General features: G+C 38.7%; 1 protein-coding gene across 1 annotated transcript in view; it reads right to left on the bottom strand.

The window, feature by feature from the left end:
• The window catches only part of MTX2 (metaxin 2), a 49,081-nt gene extending 33,995 nt beyond the window's left edge, over positions 1 to 15,086 (bottom strand). The window contains exon 1 of the mRNA XM_070731819.1: positions 14,933 to 15,086. Coding sequence (XP_070587920.1) covers positions 14,933 to 14,972 — 40 coding nt within the window. The 5' untranslated portion in view covers positions 14,973 to 15,086. The remainder of the gene's footprint in view (positions 1 to 14,932) is intronic.
• Positions 15,087 to 26,138: the final 11,052 nt, after the last annotated feature.

Genomic DNA, 26,138 nt, shown 5'->3' with positions numbered 1-26,138 from the left:
ATCAGTAAAAATTAAGAATGCTGATTCTCTGCATGACCTTGGAACCACAGTAACAAAAATGCTTGACAGCTTTATAATTGTATGCCACTTTACAGTGAACTAAAATTATTTTTGCACAGGAGCTAGACGGGGCTGTAAGATATGTAAACGATATGTTGCTGCGGTTGTTGTCATTTCCAATTCTTTGTGACCTATTCATTGCCATGTCATTCGGATGTCAGGCTTCAGGATTAAGATATCACTTGAGCAGAGTTCGGATTTATCACCTTGTGCTGTGTTTATGTTTTAAATGTTTTAGCTTGGCAACTTTTATTTCTTTTTCTTCTGTTTGTATATGTACGTTTCTGTTTTTATGCTTGTTCATTGATCAGTGTTGGACAGTAATATAAATGTGCATAGTAAATAAATGCCTGTTAATGTTTTGAGTTCTCATAAGCTACAAACTTGGATCATCAGTGATAGCACCTAACCACCTATCTGTCTGCTGGTTGATTGCCTTTGATCCTTTCAAACATTACAGTCTGTTCCAGTGACTCTTGCCTCTGTATTGTGTGTCCAAAATATTTAAGCTTCAGCTTGGTTATGTTTCCAGTGAATAGGCTATATTTACGTCATACAGTACTGAATTATTTTTCTCGCAATCCAAAGTATTCTCCAGAATCTTCTCCAGGACTGTAATTAAATTCTGCTGGGCCAGTTTTCATTATCATATGTTGTAAGTGGAAAATCACAGCCTTCAAAATACGAACTTCTGCTGCATGTGTGATTTCTCTGCACTAACGTTTTGTCTAGAACAGTGGTACCCAACCTTTTTTGGGCCATGCTCCACCTAAGCATCTCTAAAATCCTGAGGCTTCCCCCTCCCCATGACATATAATTCTTGTTATTCAAAAAGTGAACTACTCATGCGGAGGAAGACTAAATGCCATTAACTAGGTTTAAACAAGGTTCTAATCGCCCCCATTAAAAATGAAATTGCCCCCATGTGGGGCATGGACCCAACATTGGGAACCAGGGATCTAGAAAGTCTAAAGTACACAAAGAAGCTAACTATATCCAAGTGTCATGATGGAATACTTTTTTTCACTATAATATTAATATTAATCTGTTCATGCAGGGACCAAGAGTCCCCAGCCCCCAGAATTGGGCCACCACACAAGTGGAGGTGGCGGGAGATCAAGTGAAACTAATAATAATAATAATAATAATAATAATAATAATAATAATAATAATAATAATAATAATTTGTATGCCGCCCCTCTCCGAAAACTCAGAGTGGCTCACAACAATAATAAAAAACAATATTATAGCAAAACAAATCTAATATTAAAAAAAGAAGCATATAAAACCCTATCATATTTAAAAACCAAACAGCACATACATACCAAACATAAAATATAAACTGAAATAAATTGAAATCATCCCTCTGGTCCAGGGGTGAAATACTCCTGGTTTACTCGTGTCTGTGAGTCATCAGAGAGCCAGGTGAGAAGGGAGCGTGAGGCTCCGCCCACCCACCCAGATGCCGCCATTTGGGTTCTTTTGCCCTCCGTTAATGCACAAAGTGTTATGTGCATGTACAGAGGGTAAAAGAACCCAAATGGTGGCCTCCAGCCTCCCACTCCCTTTGTGACTAGCTCTCCAATGACTCACAGGCACGAGCGAACCGGAAACATTTTACCTCTGATCTGTAGAAAAACTGTCTTCCACAAAACCGATCCCTGGGGCCAAAACACTTTCCACTGAATGATATACAAAGTGATCAATACAAAAATACAGAATAATCAAAGCAAAGCAAGGTATGACACTTATTTCTTTGATATGCTGTTTAAGATAAAGTGAGCTAACATTAAGGTGCACTAAAACCTCAACATCTTCATGTAGGTCTAGAAATCTGAAATGTTATTGCTAGTCCCTTTGGACCAGCATAGGATTGTCTATGCTCTGAAGGAAGGAATCCTAGGTTGGGAAAGATTGGTACAGATAATATAGCACTCACGAAATAGGCAATAATCTTAGGCAATATAATACAGTTTCCTACATTCCTAAAAGAAAAGTTATGATTTTAAGTCTTTTATGAACAATTTTGGATGTCTGAAAATGAAGATTCAGCAAGATAAATATCTATGAACTGCATTAATTTTGTTTGTTTCTAGCCAAAATAACTACTTTGTTGTTCCTACTGAGTTTTTGGGATGATGTTGCTATAAATCTATACACGTCATACACATATAAAATTCACGTAGAAAAAGAATTATTCATATACTTCTGAACTAAACCGTAACTTCAAATCAGTAAAACCAAAATGAGGGAAATACAAAGGACCATGTTTCTCAACCAGTTCTCGGAGAGGGGTGGCATAAAAATCCAATTAATAAACCAGAGCAAAGAAAAATAAACAAATTTTTAATGTACAGCATGTCTCTTGCCTTGAGAACAATAGGTGAAAGCATAAATTGTAGAATAATAGGCGCTAATATTATACGCTGCTTTAGCTCTGTCATATTTCCAATCCATCAAGTTGATTAATGTTTCCTCTTCTTCAAGTCAACCTTGATTCCTGGTGACTTAATGGACACATCCAAATAGTTTTCTTACATTCTCCAAGAATGTTTTTGTTGACTTTCCAGATTAGTATATAGGCATGGAATTTTCTGATGATTTTTCCACAGGCCTTTATCAAGTCCTATTTTGCTCAGCTTCCAAATCTGGATAATATCACACACAGGGGCAGGGGCAGGGCCAGCCAGAGGTGGTATTTGCCAGTTCTCCAAACTACTCAAAATGTACGCTACCAGTTCGCCTAAACTAGTCCAAACCAGCTGAACACCATCTCTGTTCCTCACGTCTTATTTCTCTACAAAAATATTATCTTTTTCCTTTAACTAAAATAGTAACACAAGTATCATCCGCCCCGAGTCTACAGAGAGGCGTGGCATACAAATCTAATTAATAATAATAATAATAATAATAATAATAATAATAATAATAATAATAATAATAGAAAATTCACAGCCCAGATCATTTATGTATAGCTAACCTAATAAAAGATGTGGTTGGCGCATTTGGCTACTATCCACTAAAGAACATTAGCCTGTTGTCCTAATCCCATGAAATATCTTACATCAAACCGCAGAACAGACAAATAGGAATACAGCCCTCAGGCAGTATAATAGTGCCAATTAGAATTGTTAAAAAAATATGCAACCTGATGTGATGAGTGATGAAAGTTATACAAATCTATCCTAAACTGTCTTTAGCTATCCTAAAATTTGGTTGATCATATTTGTTCCAACTGTTAATCATTCTTTGAAAGAGACTGCTTTGAAAAGGATAATGTTACTGCAGGAGCAACCAAAATACTTCTATGTATCAATTTTCACAACCAATCATTCTTAACCAGTGCCATTATTAAGGATGGTAAATGCCTCACAGAACAATTCAAGAGTCTGTCCACTTTTCATCTCTATAATTCCATCAATTAAGAAAATGTTCTCTGATTTTAAAAGCAAATTATCACATAGGCTGAGCATTGCATAAATCAAGTAAATATATTATTGATACATTTACTTGATTAAATAGTAAATATAAGTAAATTCAGCTATATAAGTAAATTGGGTTAATTTCCTCCCCATCTATTGATATAGATAATGTTGTGGTTGGCTCTGGTCCAGCTCCTGCCCCAGGGAATGGGGAGGTGGATGCAGGGGAAAATTCAACATGTCACAGGCCTGTGTTATTGCCGACAGAATCAGGTCAGAGTTTAGGTTCCTCGGACGAAGAAGAAGGTGGGAGTGACTCGGCAGAGGGGGGCTTGGCACATAGCCAAGGCAGTCAATCTTCCTTATCTTCTATAGCTTTGGATGCTGACATTTTGGACCCATGCAAGCGCAGAACTATGCGTAGAAGAGACCAAGTAAGAACATATTACAGGAAATAAGGGAGGCCACCTGTGTTTGGGTGGGACTCCAGTAATTAGGGCTGCTGCTATAAATAGCAGCATGTGGGTTTGGAAGAATATCTGTTGCAGTTTCCTCAGGAATCTTGTGTGCTGGACTTTGTTGCTTTTTCATGCCTTTGAAACCAAAGCAGAGCAACGTGTGTGTGTGTGTGTGTGTGTGTGTGTGTGTGTGTGTGTGTGTGTATCCCTTCGTTGGAAGAAGAAGGGGTGTGAAGTTTCTCCACAGCTGCTGGCTAAGTACTTAATGACTGCTTAAAGGAAATTGTACAGACTAACGGTTCTTTTGGGAAGAGTGTGCAAGACAAAAAGAGTGCTTAGTTTATTTTGACTTTTGTGATAAAGAACACTGTTTTGAATTTTCAAATGTGTGTGTCTGAAATTTGTATCCTTGAATTTTCGGGAGGCTCCTATCAGAGAGCCCAACAGAACAAGATAATAAACTGCAATCTAAAGTTCAAACAAGCCAAGACATAGATAGGCTATCCTTATTCTATACCTGACCCCTTCCTCAATCTACAAATCACACTACAATTGCCACAGAAATTGTGACAAGGCCTATTTCCCAAATTTAGTAGCATGCTCATTTTCAAATGGGATAGCAGGTATTAAAACAGTAACAATACTTAGCATGCTGAGCATATTGTTAGAAGTGTGAATAAGATTTCTCAAACTGGCTCCTTGTACCTATGATTACCTTTATGGATAACTAGTTGTATGAAATGTAGTTTGACATTGTGATGAATCTTATCACTGTACAATTCATGGTATAGTGGTATCTCTACCAAAGAATGCCTCTACTTACGAACTTTTCTAGATAAGAACCGGGTGTTTAAGATTTTTTTTGTCTCTTCTCAAGAACCATTTTCCACTTACAAACCCAAGCCTCCGAAATTGTAACCAGAAAAGGCAGGGTGAAGCCTCCGTGGGGCCTCTCTTGGAATCTCCTGGGAGGAAACGGGGCCTCTGCCCTCCCTGTGGTTTCCCCAATTGCACACTTTATTTGCTTTTACATTGATTTCTATGGGCAAAATTGCTTCTTCTTACAAACTTTTCTACTTAAGAAACTGGTCACGGAACGAATTAAGTTTGTAAGTAGAGGTACCACTGTATCTGCCAAAAAGACTATAAATTTGCCTGCTGAAAACTATTTAGAACATCAATGGTTTCGTGCTCTGTAATAAAACAAATAAAAATTAAAGATGATTGCATTTATAACTTATCCTGTATAATAACAGCAGCAAAAATTGTACAAAATGTTCTATAGAATACTAGAGTATTTCTAGACAATTATGAAAATTATTTGAAAAATAAAAATCTGATTTACTAATCAATTTTGTATAAAAGAGTGAAACTTCAAGGGAAAAAATCTAGAAAATTCTCAAACATATTTGGAAAATAAAAATCTAATTCTCTAAGCAAATGTACTAATACATCATAAATAATTTTAAAAATGTACTTCCAATGGCATACGGGTACAGGACTCTATTGAATTTTTCTTGTTTTAAAATAACTATAGATAAAACCTTTATTACTTCAACAAACCTGCAACCAGTCTGATGCTTCAGTTTAAAATAATCTCTCATCCATTAAGAATGATCAATAAAAAATGCACAAATACTTCCCTTTATAAATTAACCGCTCATTTTCATCCAACATAAATACCTGCATGAAGACATAATCAATTTTAAAATGTACTTAGGCCCTTTCATAAAACTGACCTTATACTATTCATAAAAAGGGTCAGGGAAGCAAATTCATTGCCTAACAAACCAGAAAAGTGAATTTTCCTATATTGGACTTATGAAAATGGTAGGTTGTTCACAGTTTGTACGGGTTCTTACAACTAATACAGGCGGAAGCATCTGTGCATACACAGAAGTGACGCGCACACACAAGCGTATGCACGAACCAGTAGCAAACTAATTCAGAACCCACTACTAAAGAGACCCGTCAACATTTTGAAGAGTTTTGAGAGAAGTGACAAGAAAAAAGGAAAAGAATCCCAAATATTTATTTTAAATCATCATTTTAGAGTACAAAATTATGTATTCATCCATAATCTTTCTTATATTAATTAAAATTGCAATCTTATGCATACTTGCTAAGAAAGAAAGTAAACTGAAGCAAATAAATTTTTAATGTACAGTGGTACTTCTACTTAAGAACTTAATTCGTTCCGTGACCAGGTTCTTAAGTAGAAACATTCTTAAGTAGAAGCAATTTTTCCCATAGGAATCAATGTAAAAGCAAATAATGAGTGAAAACCCATTAGGAAAGAAATAAAAGCTCGGAATTTGGGTGGGAGGAGGAGGAGGAAGAAGAGGAGGACAGTTGCTGCCGAAGGAAGAAGGTGTGGTGAGGGGAATTTAAAAAATGCAAAACTTTAAGGTTTAAAAAAAAAAGAAAGAGGGACTCTGAGACAGCACCCAGAGAAAGGAAAATGCTCCGTTCGCTCTGGGCTGCCCAGAGCGAAGGCAGTGTTTCTTTTCTCTGGGTGCTGGCAGAGGTTTATTCCTTCTCCAAGCGTCTAAAGAAAGAAAAATGGTTTGTTCGCTCTAGACTGCCAAAGCCTCCTTGAGCGCCACCAAAAGGCTCCTCTGGCAGCCCAGAAAAGCCCGAGATGGCTGGGATTAAAGGGGGAATGGCAGGAAACTGGCCAGGCCTTTATGCCGCTCTCAAATTTCCTGGGAAATTTTTCCAGGCTCGGGTTCCTAAGTAGAAAATGATTCTTAAGTAGAGGCAAAAAAATATTGAACACCCAGTTCTTATCTAGAAAAGTTCTTAAGTAGAGGCGTTCTTAAGTAGAGGTACCACTGTATTTGCTTTGGAGTACAAAGTCTAGGTTAAAATCCCAAATGATTGTTCCAGAGATCGAACGAACCATTACATTCATGGAATGGTTATTAAGTTATAAGTGCATTCATATTTAGGAAATGTTTCCAAGAGGAAATGAAGCTGAATACTGTCTTACTGAAAAATATGTTTGTTTGTTTATTTCTTATTAGTTCAATTTGTATGCCACCAAATTCCCTAAGGACTCTGGGAGGCTCACAATCAAAAAGAACAATCATATTAGTATTAAAATATCTTTTAAAAAAGAACAATTTTAAAATCAATTTAAAACCCTTAAAAAAACATGTGTATCTTTTATGAACAGATCTAGATGATGCATCATCTGATCAACGGCCCCAGGCCTGCTGGAAAAGCCAGGTCTTTACAGCTTTCCGGGAATCCAATAGGGTGGAGGCAGTATGGAGAGGGGCGGCATACAAATCTAAATAATAAATAAATGAATAAAATAAATAAATGGATCTCAGGAGGTAGCTGGTTCCAGAAAGCCAAAGCTGCCACAGAGAAAGCCCTCCCCTGCCGCCCCACCAAATGACACTGTTTAGCTGCAAGTACCCAGAGAAGCCCAACCCTATGGGTCCTTAGCGGTCGCTGGGAGCTATGCGGTAGAAGATAGTCTGGCCCTAAGCCATGTAGGGCTTTATAGGTGATAACCAATGCCTTGAATTGCATCCATAGACTAATTGGGAATCAGTGCAGCTCGAGAAGAGTTGGTGTGATGTGGGTGTACCCACAACAGCTCACGTGGCTGCATTCTGGACCCGTTGTAGTCTCCAAATGCTTTTCAGGGGTAGCCCCATGTAGAGCGCACAGCATTCCAACCGTGAGATGATAACGCCATGTGTGAGCGTGAGAAGAGCCTCCTGATCCAGGTAGGGTTGTAACTGGTGCACCAGGAGAACTTGTGCAAAGGCCCCCCTAACTGCAGCTGACAGATGTTGATCCAATCTCAGCTGAGAATCTAGGAAGACACCCAAACTGCGAACCTGAGAGGGGTAATTTTTCCCCTCCCAGGCCTAAGGATGGACAGTCGGTATAGTACTTCGGGGGCAGTACCCACAGCCATTCAGTCTTGTCAGAGTTAAGTTTGAGCCATGTTTCAAGGAATCTGCCAAAAACCTGCTCTTCACTGAAAGAGATATATGTATCTGTAAGAGAAGTGGACAGGATGGTATCCTCTTGGTGGTTTACATTTAAGTTAGAAGGGGGTTATAAAGTACTGGGAACTCTTTTGTAATTTCACACCATGATGCTGCAAAATAGATACATGTGAAAATGAAGAAATGGGGAGAAAAATAAATTAATTACAGATATGACATTTCATGTTCAGGATTCTTTAAAATGTGTCATGAACTAGTTTTCTCACAAAATTGCCAACCTTAAGAAATAACTCGATCTAGCTAAACAATATAGATTGTTATGAATATAATAAAGCAGCACAAACGTAACCTTTCTAATAGTGCTCTTCCAGTGAACAAGGAAAACAGCATAACAAATACCTACATGTTAAAGTAGTATACAGTACTGGTATATTGCAAAAGCACAATGAAAAGAGTTTAGATGTAGAACACATAAATAGGTTTTTTTCCCCCTTCAAAAAAATTGAGAGTAGCCAGCACTGTATCCCAGACTGTAAGGAGTGTTCAGTAATATATTTCTTCCAATATAGTTCAATAGCCTATCTTTAAGTAAAAGTTAACAAAACTTAGAAATGAGAACATTGTGTGCTAGGATTCCTGTCCGGAATGCAAGAGTGCCTTGTTACTGTACGTCACTGTGGGTATGCATAGGTTAATTTTAAACTAATTCATCAATAATTCAGTTATCAAAACATTAACTAGCATTCTAACTTTAAAGTTCTATTATCAGGCATGTCTGACCAATATTCTAGTTATTTTTGGTGAGTTGAACATAAAACGTTCTGGTGAAATAATCTTAAGAACGATTTGCTACTGCATTTTTGTCAAATAGATAACAAGACACCTGACTAATACAATTTAGGAACCCTCAGGAGACTTGAGATTGATACTTGTACTACTGTCAACTATTATGTCAAAGTCTACACTTGAAGGATTATAGATCCAACCTGTATATTTATTATACGGAACAGTCATGGCTCAACCTGTAAGATCAAGATGTACATTTCTGGACTTACTGAAGGTGAATTTCAGGGTACTGTTTTATGTCAAAAACAGTTTTCTAAATATTAATGAGCAAATTGTGAAAGTCTGCTTCTCAGAGTAGCCTTTTCTTCCAGCGTAAGGTCATCTCTCAATGTTTGCTAAATAAATATTTTCCACTCAATATCCATATAATGAATCTTTCATTCAGTTTAGGAACATTCTTTCTTCAGACTCACTATTGAGAGGTGGGTTCCTCCCTGTTTGAATCAGTTCTATGAAGCCAGTAGTAACTTGGTCGACTGGTTCGCTGAAACCAGCAATGATCCAGGCCTGCCATGCCCCAAATTGGTTCTCTCAGAGGTGCTGTGGGCGCCACCATCTTATTTTCTGCTTCTGCACATGTGCAGAATTTGTTTTTTTTAGCACTGCACATGAGCACCACATCAAGGAGCAAACCAGCAGCAAAGAAAACCAGAAACCATCCATCACTAACATATCATTTCTGCAACCACTTTACTTTTCCAACATTATCAGATGATATTTAAGTTGCTGCAATAAAAAAGATTAAACCTTGATACCATCTGAAAACCAAGATGTTCACTCTCAAGCAGTATAGGAAATTTATTTCCTTATCCTGAGAGTTCATTTGTGATATGCATATGATAAATCTCAATAAATCCTCGTATTTGTGTGTGGAAGGATAGATTCTACTGATATCTACATAAAATAGATTTTAAATACTGCAGTGTATGAAAACAAGTTTGAAATATGGTTACTGTTTATAGCATTAAAGGGAAAAAATATTCTTAGCATGAGAAGCTAGGTCAAGCTGATCCACAACTTAAATCAGTAAAAAGTTTTACAGAATAAAATGCAAGCAAAATGACTTCTTCATTATCTAGCCAACATCATGACGAAAAACCTCTTAACGCTTCATAAATGATTTGGTCATCATTTTATATTTAATCATTAGTGCATTAGAGCAATGGTCTATGCTCAGCATGATCAAACAAATGCAACTTACCAAGTGAAAGGGGCAACATTTTAGAAAATCAACATTTACTGTACAACAGATAAACAAGGATAGAAAACAAAAAAACAATTATGCCTGGCACAGGCTACACCCTTTCTCTCGAAAGAAAAGGCATTTTTAAAGAGTTGACATCCCAACTAAAGTCACAACCAATTTGGATCCAAGAAAAATGTTCCTTTTCTTTTTAAAAATAGTATAATCATCCTAAGCCATTTAACTGCATATGGAATAAAGATCAATATTTTATTACTGCCCTCTCACCATGGCAGATATAGTTAACTGGAACTGCATAACAGAGTGGTTGTTTTCATGAACAGGGTCTTCTATTAGTAGTCAATCAAATTTCATAAGGTAGAGAAGGTGATCATAAAGAAAACAGAAATAGAAAATTATTGTTTTAAAAGATGAATGTATGCAGAAGAAACCTCACTGAGTTAGCTTGATGAATGCATGAACTTAATATACAGGTAGTCCTTACTTGCCAAATGAGTTCAATAATTGTTTGAAATTGTAACCATTAAAAAAAGTGTACTGCAACAGCCACATATGCAATCAATCCATGCCCTTATCGCCATCACAGTATCTACAGTCATATGATCGACAATTAAGATTGATTGTTGCACCATTTGACGGATACATAATCACCATTTACATGCTTCCCAACCAGCCTGCAACAAGTAGAGTTAATGGAGAACATAGAAATAAAATCTAAATATCACAGTCATGTGATGTTATGCTTAGTGACTATGATGATTCCTTTGTTTGTTTGCTTATTTGTTTGTTTATTGGACTTATATGCTGCCCTCCAGACACTCAGGGCAGCTCACAACAAATAAAAGCAATACAAAAAACAATTCTAAAGCCCAATTTTAAAACTAATCTAAAAACTCCAAGTTATAAAACCATATAGCCACACTCATTTAACAAATGAATGGGAAGTAATGTTATAAATCCTAACAATCACATGATTTTCACTTAGCAAATGCCACACTTACCAACATGGCTGCTGGTCCCCATTGTGGCCACTAAGCAAGGACTACTTACATATTATAATCTAGGAAGTATAAATGCAGGATCACTAGATATCCAAATATTTCATATATGCATCCTATCTTTCTACAGGAGAACCGTATCAGCTAATCTTTGCCATTACTTCCTACATCAAATTATGAGGTAGATTTTATTAAAAAGCAGTTAATTAATCCAATGCTACCCTATGAGATTCACAGCTGAGGGGTTCAGCTATGATGCTTTTATCTGAGGCATAATATTGCAAACTTCTTTATTTTAAAGGTATTAACTTTCAAAATAATAAATCAGGGAGAACTAAACTAGTGCCTACTAAGTGCTTTTGATTTCAATTCCCATGTCTTCCTGCCAACATAGTAATAGTTAAAATAGTTTTTATTTATTTAATTTTGACACTGCCCACCTCACGTAAGTAGATAAAATTATTATTTATTTTATTATTATTTATTAGATTTGTATGCCGCCCCGTGAATTATAATAAAAAATCCAAAGAACACTTGATTATCAGCATATTCCGAAATCACGTAGTTATCTTGTTAATTAAAGGTTATATCGTACTTTTGCATTATAATCCAGGAAGATAAATTTGATAATATAAAATAAATTTTAATTTTCTTACGTATGCAACATGTAGAGTGTATCTATGAATCTAAGCTAACTATTTGGTTGTTACACTTAAGGACTCAAAACATCTTAGATCATTAATCAGATCATAAGCACCATGGGAAATTCAAGAAGCTAAGAATATAAAAAGAAAGTGTATAAAAAGAAAATGAACAAACTTACTGGCTATTTCATAGTGCACATGTAATGTTAACGTTCCCAAGTGCATAACTGATCATAAAAATATGAAATGCTCAATTCATTCTTTAAAAAGACTATAAAATCTCAACACTCTCTCTTACTTACTAGAGGAACACAGAATTTTCAAGCTAGCAAATCAAAAGATGGTCAGATGAAGTCCTTGCTTAACAATTTATATGCTCCTCACCAGTGGTGGGATTCAAAAATTTTTACTAACAATTCTGTGGTCATGGCTTGGTGGGCATAGCAGGGAAAGGATACTGTGAAATCTCCATTCCCATCCCACTCCAGGGGAAGGATACTGAAAAATCCCCATTTCCTCCAATTCAGCTGGGACTGTGGGGGCTAATCAAAGGTGGTATTTACCAGTTCTCTAAACTACCCAAAATTTTAGCTATTGGTTCTCTAGAACTGGTAAGAACCTGCTGAATGCCACTTCTGGACTTAATAATAGCAAGCAGGGCGGCTATTACTAGGTCCTCTATGTTACCAACTACTTGTTCAGCAACCGTTAAAAATTATGATAGCACTAAATGGCTCCTATTCAGGGATGGGTTGCTACCATAGCCGACCGCACACCATTAGCGGCCGCCAGATTGCCCAGTCCTTCAGGCACCACCATCTTTTTTTTTTAATTTTTCATATTTTCTGCTTTCTGCGCATGCGCAGAAGCAAAATCTCATGAGGAAACACTTGTACATGTGAGATTTCAGTGACAGAAGCAATAAATCACTGAAATCTCACACGTGCACATCTCCTCACTAGATTTTGATGTGATTTTGCTTGCGCAAAAGCAAAATCACACTGGGGACATACGCACACACGTGCAGCGCACCAATAGTGGCAGGTAAGAGCAATACTCCTACTTATGACTGGTCCTTGACTTTTCAGCCATTGTAGCATCCTGCAGTCACATGATTGCCATTTGTGAGCTTCCCTGCCAGCTTCTCACAAGCAAAGTCAATGGGGAAGCTGGCAGGAAATGTCACAAGTTGCTATGGTGAGTATTCCCGCCCCCTTGCCTTCCTGGGCACCATGCTGCACTTTCCTTCCCTTGCACTCACACTGATCCATATCCTCCTTTCCTTGGCCTCCTTCTGCTCATATCAAACCACATCCTCCTTCCCATGACTTTCCTGTGCTCCTTCTCCCCCAATTCATATATGGCCTGCATATGGCATCCCCCCATCACCCGTGGCATCTTTGTGCTCCTTATCTGGGACTCTCACCAATTCCCACTTGGCTTCCACTTTCAGATTACACTAACAATGTGATAATGTGACATTATACTTTACATCATCACTTACCAATGCTATTTACCAATGGCAGTCTCAATTGGTGTTGTAACCCAAGGACTATCTGTACTTTCCATCATGCTCCATTTTAAGTAATGCCCCATTTCCTACTTAAGCTCATCTGTTTAAAAGATGCATAGAAGAAAGATCTTGACCTACTGGCATCACCTTGAAACAGATAAGCAAGGGCTTACAAGTCTCAGTATGCAGATATTCTCAAAAATGTAAGTCATAGAATTTACAAAATCACTGGCTCCACTCTGGAAAATGTCATTTTGCATTTGCCTTCACACCTTTTTGCACAGGGCTAAGATTGGCCATCTAACAAAGAATGGAGGGAATCTCACAAGTCCGAAACACAAACAAAACTGAAATGGGTCATTCAAACATAAGAAAGAAGATAGCTCTTCATGTGGTATGATTGTGATACAGACACTACTGTTATGACTACTGAGTCATGAGAACCTCCAGACTCAGCAACTACAAAATGCATGGTAGCAAAAACACTCAGGATAGGCCTGTCTATTTGTGTGGCTAGGTTAGGTTAGGTTGGAGAAATTAGTAAGAAAGGGAGAAGAATCATCGCAAACAGCAGAGTGACAACAGGGTGTGTGCGGGGCTAGTGGGTTCCTGCCGGTATGGCTAATTGCCGCAGCTCCAAGGCTTTGGCGCGCAATCGCATGTTTGAGCACCCAATTTGCACTGAAAGATGTTGAAAGAAAATGCAGGGTGTCCTGTATAAGCCACACCCACAGTGTGGTAGTAAAAATTTTGGTAGCCCTTCACTGGAGAGAGAGAGAGAGGGAGAAGATAGATAGATTAGAGAGAGAGAGGAGAGAGAGAGGAGAGAGAGAAGGGGGAGGGAGGGATGGATGGGTGGGTGGGTGGGTGGGTGGGTGGACAGATGGATGGATGATAAACAGACAGAGAGACAGACGGAGACAGACAGACAGACAGACAGACAGACAGACAGACAGACAGACAGACAGACAGACAGACAGACAGACAGACAGACAGACATATGATGTTAGTCCATCATTTTCAAAGATGGCCTTGACATCTTGGGAGGGATGTCAAGACTTGTGTGTGAATTGGATTAAAGTGAGGGAGAGGTGCGCATAGTCAGATTCCATCTTGCTCCAATAGCAGGACAGGACAGACGAAATAAGATGGTGAACATACATAATGCTCCTCCCAATTTCCCAACAACCCTGTAAGATAGGTTGGGAAGAGTGGGGGAGTGAGAGAGGAGAGGGAGAGAATGAATGAATGAATGAATGAATGAATGAATGAATGAATGAATGACATACACACACACACACACACACACACACACACACACACACACATTAATGGCTCAAAGTCACCCAGCCACCTTTTCTGCCTAAAAGGGATACCTACAATTCAGTCCCCCGGTTTGTAGGCCAGCACCTTCACCTCTACACAAGATTGAGCAAGACATGTAGGAATTGAGCCCCAACACTTCTGGGCTAGCAGGGTAAGGAAGCAGTAAAGGCTTTTCTGCTAATAATACTGAGAACCCTCCATCCGGAATTGGGGGGGGGGGGGCTGTCTCAAAAATGCAAAAGCAAACGGAACAGCAAGCCTGGCCCAGCTGAAGAAGGCGACCTTTTCCGGCCCAGGAGGGAATTCTAGTTTCCCTGGGCAACCCCAGCCTCACCGCCGCCCACTCTAGCCCAGGCAACTCTCCAACGGTCTGGCGCCTCTCCGCAGCCCGGGCCAAACTCAGCGGCTTGCAAAGGAGCCCCGCGAGGAGGAGGGACAGTTTGCCTCCGCTTCCGTTCCCCTCCCGTTCCCGCCGCTGCTTCCCCCTCACCTGCTATCTGAGTCACGAAGGCTTCGGCCACCAGGGACATGCTTCCGACGACTCCCTTCCACCCCAGTCCCCAAGGCCGCGTCGCAAGCGGCCGAAGGTTAAGCACACCAAACGAGAGCACGGCGGCTGCGCCGGCCAGCCTGCGGAGAAAAGTGCATCCGGGGCCTGCTCCGCCCCTCGGAGGAGAAAGCGCCTGCTTGCAAGAGCCGCTGCGGATCTGAGTTACTAAGGTGTTGCGATCCCTGCTCTCCGATTATTCGCGGCCCGGGTGTGTGCTAGATTCGTAGTTGGGAGAAAGTGGTCTCTAGGCCGCGAAGTACAAACCCCCGATGGGCTCCCCCTTTCTAAGAGGTCTGTAAGGGGCGTGCATAGGCGCACCATTGTGCCTACCGTCCCTGTCCTATTGTATTTTATCATTACTTTTTATCATTACTTTTCTAATGTTATGTTTATATAAATTACTATATAACATCCTATATTTATTTGACATATATGAATAAAAATAGATAAATAAAATGCGTTGCGTTTGGTTTTGCTTCCCCCCCCCCCCGGCATTTTTGACAAAGGGCTAAAGGTGAGGAGTAAGTATGGCCTGAAATATCCCGAAATAAAAAATCCCGCAAAGCTGATGGTGTAGGGCAGTGATGGCGAACCTATGGTACAGGTGCCACAAATGACACGCAGAGGCCCAGTGTTCCCTCTAATTTTTTTGGGGGGGTGGGCGGAAAAGTATAGTGTATGAGCGGCAGTCCCTTCGGGACTGGGCGGCACAGAAATAATAAATAAATAAATAAACAAACAAACAAATAAAAAACCCACCCTGTTTTTCCTCAGAGAATTTCAAAATAAAATACTGTACTGTGTGTCTATAACAGTGAGCTCATAATAGGGCAATTCTATCAATATCAAAATGCCACTTAAATAGTTGAGCTAGTTTCAAACTAGATTTTGATTTTCTTTCTCTCTTCCTTATTCCCATTCTTTTTCTTTCCCTTTTCCTTCCTCTCTTTTTTTCTATCTGTTTCTCTCTCTTCCTCTCTTCCTCTCTCTCTCCTTCCCTCTCACTCTTTCCCTCTCAGCTTCTGGGCAGGTTTGGAAAACTCTGAGTTGATGATGATTTTTAAGTGAGCGATTGCTCACTGCTCAGCTTAGAGGGAACTATGTGCAGAGCCATATCTGCTGGCAGGCGAGCTGTTGTCCCAGCTCAGCTCCTATGTACATGTGTGTGTGTGTGTGTGTGTGCCAGCTAGCTGATTTTTGGCTCATACATAGACTCTGAGGGTGCTTTTGGTTTCCAGAGAGCCTGGGGGGGGATGGGGGGGGATTTTACCCTCCCCGGCTCCAGAGAAGCCTTTGGAGCCTGGGTAGGGTAAAACACGAGCCTACTGGGTGAACCAGAAGTTAGGAAACTGTCCATTTCCGGCCTCCAGAGGGCTTTCGGGGAGGCAGGGGGGATGTTTTTGCCCTTCCCAGGCTTTGAATTATGGATATGGGTACTTGCGTATGAGCGATAGTGCATACCCATGCTCTTGGCACCCAAAAAAGCCAATACAATACTAAATTGCATTAACATTCTAAGACTAGGGAAGTACTAATACCACTCTGTAAAGCCCTAGTTAGACCACATCTAGGGTACTGCATCCAGTTTTGGTCACCACAATTCAAAAAACACATTGAAACTCTGGAGAAAGTGCAGAAGAGAGCAACCAAGATGATAAGAGGGCTGGAAACTAAAGTATACGAAGAGAGGTTGCAAGAACTGGGCATGGCTAGTCTAGCAAAGAGAAAGACGGAGGGAGATATGGTGGCAGTGTTCCAGTACCTGAGGGGCTGCCACAGAGAGGAGGGGGTCAGGCTGTTTTCCAAAGCCCCAAAAGACCAGACTAGGAATAACTGATGGAAGCTGACCAAAGAGGGATTCAACCTGGAAATGAGGAACTTTCTGGGGGTGAGAACTACCAACCAGTGGAACAGCTTGCTTAAGGAGGTTGTGAGGGCTCCAACACTTGAGAATTTCAAGGAGAGATTGGACTGCCATTTGTCCAAAATGATATAGGGACTCCTACCTCAGCAGGGGGGTGGACCAAATGACCTCTAATATAATTAATTAATTTATTTATTTATATGGATGGCGGTGTTGTGCACAAGTGGGGGTGCCTGGGGGTGCATTACTGAAATAAATGAACTTTATTTCATGATATTCTAATTTTTTGAGTTTCACCTGTATATTTCGCAAACATATTTCTAGCTATGTCACAATTATAAGATTGAGTTTAGCTATGCAAGACCAAAAATATTTGTATGGATAAACTTTAGCAGTTGGCTTCAACCACAAAATCTGGTATTACATTTGTTTCTGGATAATGAGTGAACTTACAGGGTTTTTTTGCATGTATAGCTTTGGTTGTATGAATATTTTCTCAAGTTTATTTGTGTATGCTGGAACTCTCATTGAACAACAGAGCCAACAGAAAAGTATAGTAAAATATACAGCTTATTTTATTCCAATTCTTGTGTTCGTTTGTTTTTTAAAAGTACAGCTCAAAAAGCAGTAACGAAAAGAGATTTTTTTTTATTTTACATAATAAACAGCTATTATTTTCAAGGTCAAACACCATTCTTCATGGTCTACACAACCTGATGGGAAAACTCCATAAAACCTTTCATTAGACTGCTATCCACTCCCTGCTTCATTGAGAATTGCAAGATTAGGCCTGAAATAATGAGTAGCTCACTGTGGAAATACAGTAAGAAAGAGCCACACTGAAATTAGATCTAGACAATGCAGTAATGAAAAGCATTGACCAATATTGCAGTATTATAACTGATGGGGATATTTATCATAATTTTGTTCATTATGATGGATTGTTGGTTTAAGGATTAGCCACATAACTATCCAGCAAATGGAGGCAAGGCATATGTTTGAAGGTGATGACATTTACTAGGTAAGTCATGACGGATGTAAAACCGTTAGTAACATAAACAGTGTTGGCTTTTCAAATATTGCTGACAGTTTAATTCTGTTTCTGCTATTAAAATGAAATATGAAGTAAGAAAACAGCTTGGAAACACTGAAAATGTTCAAATATATACTGTCTACTGTTAGTGCTGTTTAAAATCATATCTATGAGAGAACTTGTATCTGGATGAATATGCACTTATACCAAAATAATAGATCTCCAGTACTGCAGCTGCCTAATAATAAGGTAAAATACAAACATATAATTCCAAAGTACATATTTTCATAAATATTCTGAACTTTGAAATTCAGATAGATCAAAGGTGGTCAATATTTTGGGCTGGTGAGCACATTTATAAGTTTGAAAGTATAAATGGACATTGCACAAATGGCTACCATGAATTGCTTTACTATTCACAAAATGGCTGCAACAACAGATAGGGCCGTTCAAAAAACATCCCTTTGCCAGAAAGTGGCATTTAAGGCAGCTCCATTACACCAGCACTTCCAGCTTCCAAGGATGTCCTCTGCATTAATAGTTGAGTTTTGTGGTTATGTTTGCATCCCCTCAAGTTGGTGGACCCCCCCCCCAACCCCCACACCTTTGGCTATAGCTGTTCACCATTTATCTTTTACACGAATGCCCAAAAAACATGAAGGGCCAAAAGACATTCTTGTAAATCAGTGATACTGGAGCCAATTACTTTGCTTTGCAGAATGCCAGTTTTTCAGGGTACTTTTTCTCCAAGGATTTTAGCAGGAAAATCACAGTTGCCTAGCGTAACCTGGCTGACACCTCAAACATCCGATTCCATTGCGAAACGTTGCCCCTCCACTCCGAATTATCCATACGCCAGCCTTAAATGCCTATAGGAAGTGGTCAACAATTCCTACAGTTGCAAACTACAGATGACTTCCTTTTTCCATACAAGTATTCTTGTCTTTTTCTTAATCTTCTAAAGTGGGCATCTAGCAAAAGCTCCTGATCTTCCTCCTCCTCCTCTAAGTCAGACTCTATTGTCATTGGCATATCTGCCACCTCTGGTGGTCCTTCAGTTTCATCCACGTCTGTTTCTCCCTCACTCTCATTCTCTGCATCAGCTGGCAACATCATTGGCCCAGGGTACCAAGATGGGCCTGGCTCATCCTCTCCGAATCTATCATTACCAGAGTTGGATGAGAAGCACTCACAACAGGTTCCAGTAGATAAATGGACCTTAGTTTGGTTTCCAAGTGACCATTACAATTATCCTGGCTGTCTTCTAGAAAAATAAGGGGGAAATCTCATCCAGCAGGATTTTTTATAAGCTATGGATGATCAGACATCCTTTACAGCAGCCCTATAGTTCAGCTGTTCCTATTCCCCCTTAAGAGCCCCTGCAGGCTCTGTTATTCACAAACCTTTCTGTAGATAGCAGTAACTTCACCCAGTGCGATTCTTGCCTATTTGCTATTTATATAGTCTGCAGACTGAAGGCCAATGTTTAGTTCCCCGCTAATTCTCAAGATTTCAGGCACATGAATGAAATGTTTGCCCTTTGAGATCAGCCACAAAAAGAAAAGATGTTTCTTCAATTGATAAGATCTTGCGACTGACTTACTGCAATAATGGACAAAGGCATAAGAAAATAATCTGCATTTTCCACATGTGACAGAAATCTTGTATCAGGATTGTCAGTGTCTTTTCTGCCCAATGCTCTTGTCATTTAAATCTTTGATAAGAATCTGCTGAGAATGGAGCTATGTAGCTACAACAGCTTCTTGCAAATTGTAGATAGAGTTGATATTGCAGATACCTAATTAATGTGCCATATCACCTTATTTCAGTCTCAGGAATTTTTGGCAATGTTGAATTGTTTTATATCAGGGATTATGTAGATATGGCAAAAAGAATTATTATACCTTAATTAATTTTCAATTTAATAAAGTTCATGGATATATTACTACTAAACATTATCATGAAAAGCAAACTACATATATATGTCTGATAAATTAGCGCAGTTTATATAAATTAGGGCTGACTCTCCACATTGCCCAGAAAAATGGGATTGAGGAAGTGGAAGAAACTAGTGACTCAATTAGTCATATGATTGTTGGGATTGGACCCAGTATAGAAGACGGAAGCATCTTCACTGTTTTGCTTTAAGTTTGATATAATAAGATGGGGATAAAACATTCAACCTATTCTAAATCTAAATCGAATCTAAATATTCAAAATCTAAAGGTTTCACTAGGATTTTGACATATTGCTAGTTATTTTCACAGACTATTTGACACTGCACACATATTTGAAAGTAATGTGGCAAATCATCTTTGGGATCTGAATATTTTGCTATGACAAAGCCCGTGAATTGTAATAATGCAATTTTGGATAGGCAGCTTAAAATTGTTTGGTTTAATTGGTTTTTTAAGCCAATGATCCTATTCGGTGATAAATGTATGTGCATGTAAACATGACTATTCGTACACATGTTCCCTGTTTTTTATGTTGACATAAACCCCCCAAAAACCTAAATTGTTTGGCAAAGTCCTCTTCAAACTGATGACATTCAAATCTGTAAAACTTCAAGAATTTTCAACCTGTTGGGAACTGAAATTCTATCCACCTGGAAGGCACCAGGGTGGTCTACCTCATTAAAAGTAGGTTTTTCCAGGATTCCCATAGAAAAACAAAACAAACATTCAGTTCTATAATGCAAATGTATATTAAAATGGTTCAAAAGGAAGGCAACAAAGATTTAACTGTCATATTTTACTGCTGAAAGGAATTAAATGAATACACATAGCAAAAATAAATAAATAACTTATCACAAATATCAAAATCTGGTTCTGAGGGTTTTAATCAATGGACTTTTTCCACACAAACAATTCATTCCATAGGCTGAAATTACCTAGAAACCACAAGAAACAGGTTAGAATAGAGATATGCATTTGTGTGTATTTCATTTGAAGTTGTTTGAACTAGTCTTGTAGACCTATCAATCTAACAGCAAGCATAGTGGGTAGTATTGAACAACAGAAACATAAATGTAAATCTTGCTAACTAATTACTGAATGAATCCTTTTGAAGGGATATAAAGTTGTTTTTAAAAAGAGTTGAGGTATTGTTATATAAATCTTTATATCTGTTGACAGAGCTCTTCAATCATAAGCAAAGTCAAATAAAAATGGCTTCCAAACTCCGTTTTGAAGAGAGTTTAATATATGCATTTGTATGTCATAAAACATAGATGGTGAACTATGAATTTATTAGACAATAGCTAAATTATAGGTCCCCCATCATTAGCAATAAGACAAGTTGTCTATGTATGACTGTTGCAACCTAGACAGAAGATAAACAGCCATAGATTTTCCTCCTTAGTCTTATAGAACACTACCCAATATGCTTGCTATTTAAATGTATTTAAATATATTTCCTTTCACAAACAATTTTGGGACCATACAACTCCAGCTTCCCCAAATTGCATGTTTACATGTGCACCTAGTTGATGCATATCTTTGAAAATAAATCTAAATATATTTAGATTTTTAAAAAATCTATCTTGCTTCGGGTTCACAATTCATAACAGTAATAGATAAAAAGATTGATTGTGTATAAATGATTATTGGATCTTCAGGATTTTCTTTTCCAATTCAACTGGTACTCTCTAAAAACATTGAACTACAATATCTGTCATTACCCTCAGATACCACAACCAATGAAATGCTAGTTGAGGTTGGTAGGGTTTATAAACTGACACACATGGAATATGTAGGGGAGGAGCCATCATATAACTTCTGTGCGATTACTACAGTACATCATAAATCTTTTTAAAAGGTCATAGAATGTGCACAGGTGACATTGGAGAATATTGATTTTTGGATTCATTCCAGTTCAGATTTCTGTCTGGCCTTGAAAGAGAACCAGCCAAGGTCAACCTGGTAGAGGACTTATGCTGGGAACTGAATGGGGATGGACAGCCTTGTTGATTCATTTGAACTGTTGATGAGTTTTAATAATTTCCAACTTTAGCATCTTGCTCAATGGACCTTCAGAGACAATGTTTTGCAGTAGATCTTATTCTTTCTGACCAAACTCTTCAAAAGAAGGAGTAGCCAAAACAGGCATCTGTCTCTAACCGTAATAATGCCAAAATAGTCAATCTGCTCCATGACAGTATAACACAATTTCCATCCTTTCGTACTTTTGGATTTCTCTCATAATATCACACATAATTATATAAGTGGTGGAGGCACTCTATCTCTACCATATCCCATTCATGGCTTGGGGGATTAGTTCTGCACAATAGCTTATTTTATTTATTTATTTTATTAATTAGAGCAGTGACCTTGGCAACTTGAACATATCTGGACTTCAATTCCTAGAATTCCCCAGCCAGCATTCGCTGGCTGGGGAATTCTGGGAGTTGAAGTCCAAATATGTTCAAGTTGCCAAGGTTGGGAAACACTGAATTAGAGGACTCAGGGCGGTTCACAGCATATAATATAACAATATTGTGTTGTCTTATGAGATACTTTGGGTCCTTTATGCTTCTTTTATACTTTTAGCACCTACATGAAACCACTGCTTGCTTTTTCCAGAGGTTTGGTGTATCCTCATCTTTCTCTTCCCCTTGAGTCATATCAGACCAGCAATGAAATCTACTTACCTTCGACACCGGTTCGGAAGTGCAGGCTTCACACATGTACATGTTTTTAATGCACATGCTTTTTCACTCTCTGCGCATGTGCAGAACACTTTGTATAGGAACAGAAGTTTAAAAACAAGAAAATGGAGATGTCTGGGTGGCTGGGCGGAGGCTGGGCGGAGCCTCACGCTACCATTGCTACTGTTTCTACAAACCACCAGCCACTGCCGCTACTAGTTTGCCCCTGACTGGGACAAACTGGTATCATTTCACCCCTATATCAGACCTTTCCTCCTCCACTAGTTTATTTTTTCATATACAGTACAGTAATCCCTCGCTACTTTACGATCCATCTTTCGCGGATTCACTATTTCACGGGTTTTCAAAGGGGGCTTAAATCCATTAAATCCATTGAAAATTTTAAATCCATTAAAAATTCATAAAATTCTTCTACAGTACTACTGTACTCTAATAGAAACTAGTAGGATATCACATGAAGTTCCAGCTGAGAAACATTATAGAATGACTGTTTAATGCAAAGGATGGGTTTTAAAAGTCCAAATACTCATTAAATACATACAAAAATATCTTTCCTCTACTTCATGGAAATTCATTTTTCACGGGTGGTCTTGGAATGCATCCCCCACGAAAAATGAGGGATCACTGTATGTGCCATTTGCTTATTAGTAAACTGTAGCTTCCTTGTTTTTTAAGAAACCAATAAATATACTATATTTTAATTATCTCTGTTTATTTATTTATTAGATTTGTATGCCGCCCCTCTCCATAGACTCGGGGCGGCTCACAACAGCAATAAAACAATTCATGACAAATCTAATAATTTAAAAACATTTTTAAAAACCCGTTATTAAGCAGACATACACACAAACATACCATACATAAATTGTATAGGCCCAGGGGAGATATCTCAATTCCCCCATGCCTGGCGGCAAAGGTGGGTTTTAAGGAGTTTACGAAAGGCAAGGAGGGTGGGGGCAGTTCTAATCTCCGGGGGGAGCTGGTTCCAGAGAGTCGGGGCCGCCACAGAGAAGGCTCTTCCCCTGGGACCCGCCAAATGACATTGTTTAGTCGACAGGACCTGGAGAAGGCCAACTCTGTGGGACCTAATAGGTCGCTGGGATTCGTGCGGCAGAAGGCGGTCCCGGAGATATTCTGGTCCGATAACAAATGTCTGGGTATTGTGCATAACACATTATATAAACCAGTGCTTTATTTGCACAGAGGAAGAGAGAAGAAGGTAACTGAATTTTCCTTCTCAGATCTTCATGGAGGCATCTTCCCAGTACCAGATTTAGGTATAAACTAAAGAAGCTACACTTTCAGGGGCTTACAGTCTGTGGAGCCTCACAAAAATTATTCTTTAAAAAAAAAAACTTTTAGGTTTTATGTGGCTTTTTATGCGTACTATGGTTTTGAAAATCTGGTGTAACAAATTTTTATGTACAGTTTTAGAGTGGCTTTATATGCAATTAATTTAATGTGCATAGAAAGCTATCAGCTGTGTAGTGTATCATTTGAGCACATAATCATGATTTTTCTTTGGAGAAACAAGAAAGAAAATGTTTTAAATTGTATCTTATACCAGTTGTCTGACTTTGCAAACAGGTTTATTATTACAAGTGATCTTGATTATTTATTTTGTCAGCGTTTTCTATATATATATATATATATATATATGAATTTTAAAATTATTTCAAAAATGGCATTAAGTATTGTTTCCAGGATATGCTATATTTTATTATAATATAATGCAAGTTTATAATCTATAAGAGACATGAAGCCAGCCAAATGATAAATATGTAATCAGAAAAAGCATTTGAAAGTAATTTGTATTTTTTCACTTTAAATATCTTGCCATTAAATCATTAAAGGGCTTGTTTATGCCTTCAGGTTTTTTCTAGCAACCCAAGCAGAGGTGGGTTTCTCCCGGTTTGGACGCTTCACCCAAACCAGTAACAACCCACTGGTGACATCATCACGGAACCGGTTCGGTAGGTGCTGGTCCATGGGGGCTGGATAAAAAAAATAGGGGGGATATTTTCCATTTTTTTTCCTTCTGCACATATGAAAAAGCTGAGTTTCTGGCACCATGCATACAGTCGCCATCTTGTTTTCGGCCTTTTGGGGGAGGGATTTTTTTTAAAAAAATTGATATATTTTAGGGGAGAAATTTTTCTGGGTCCCCCCCTTCTGCACATGTGCAGAAGGTGAGTTTCTGGCACTGTGCATTCAGTTGCCATCTTCTTTTTGGCTATTTATTTGTTTATTTATTCGATTTTTATGCTGTCCTCCTTAGACTCAGGGTGGCTTACAACATGTTAGCAATAGCACTTTTTTTAACAGAGCCAGCATATTGTCCCCACAATCCGGGTCCTCTTTTTACCCACCTCGGAAGGATGGAAATCTAAGTCAACCTTGAGCCGGAGATGAGATTTGAACCGCTCATCTACAGATCTACAGTCAGCTTCAGTGGCCTGCTGTACAGCACTCTACCTGTTGCGCCACCCCGGCTCTTTTTTAAAAAATATTTTTTTGCCATTGTAGATGTGTGGCATGGCCACATGGCATGGGAGGAAGCGAACCGGTAGCGAGGTAAGTTAGAACCCACCCCTAGACCCAAGGCCCTGTTTTGGTACACACCAGGGGCAGATGACTCCTACCAAAATCTCATGCCGAAATCTCATGCACGCAAAAGTCCTCTTGTGAGATGTTGCTTCTGTGCATGTCCAGGAAGCAAAAAATGCAAAAAATTAACAAAAAAAAATAGTAGTGCCCGAGGGACTGGCACCAGAGTGGTCATGCACAAATCGCACAATCTGGCGGCCGCTACCTATGTGCAGTCGCCTATCGCACCGGTAGCAACCCATCCCTGGTACACACCTTAGTGCGACTATTTGGTGTAACTTTTTAACAAGGGGCCTCCAAGATTTATATAATTTAGGTCGCCACCAAGTATAATAGATAAAATGCTTAAAAGGTTAGATTTAGATTAGATTTATTGGATTTATATGCCGCCCCTCTCCGCAGACTCTGATCATGGAGATATAGCAGGCCTATCTAACCATAATATAGTGGTGTTAAATTACAGTGTGACAGACATTGCAAATACTGTATAGACTTCTCCTAATTCCACAATCCATAGGAAAAGAAGACAGGAGAGAGAAAAGAAAGAGAGCAGTTAATTAGGAACTTGTCATCATAGAAACATAGAAACGCAGAAGATTGACGGCAGAAAAAGACCTCATGATCCATCTAGTCTGCCCTTATACTATGTTTATCCCAGGCATGTTTAAATTCAGTTACTGTGGATTTACAAACCACGTCTAGTGGAAGTTTGTTCCAAAGATCTACTACTCTTTCAGAAAAATAATATTTTATCACGTTGCTTTTGATCTTTTCCCCAACAAACCTCAGATTGTGCCCCCTTGTTCTTGTTTTCACTTTCCTATTAAAAACACTTCCCTCCTGAACTTTATTTAACCCTTTAACATATTTAAATGTTTCGATCATGTCCCCCCTTTCCCTTCTGTCCTCTAGACTATACAGATTGAGTTCATTAAGTCTTTTAAAATGAAAATCATTTTAAAATTAAAATTAA

Source organism: Erythrolamprus reginae, chromosome 1 (genome assembly GCF_031021105.1).
Source record: "Erythrolamprus reginae isolate rEryReg1 chromosome 1, rEryReg1.hap1, whole genome shotgun sequence".
Taxonomy (NCBI): Eukaryota; Metazoa; Chordata; class Lepidosauria; order Squamata; family Dipsadidae; genus Erythrolamprus; species Erythrolamprus reginae.
Note: the sequence above shows the minus strand (reverse complement) of the source record. Positions and strands in the feature narration are given on the sequence as shown.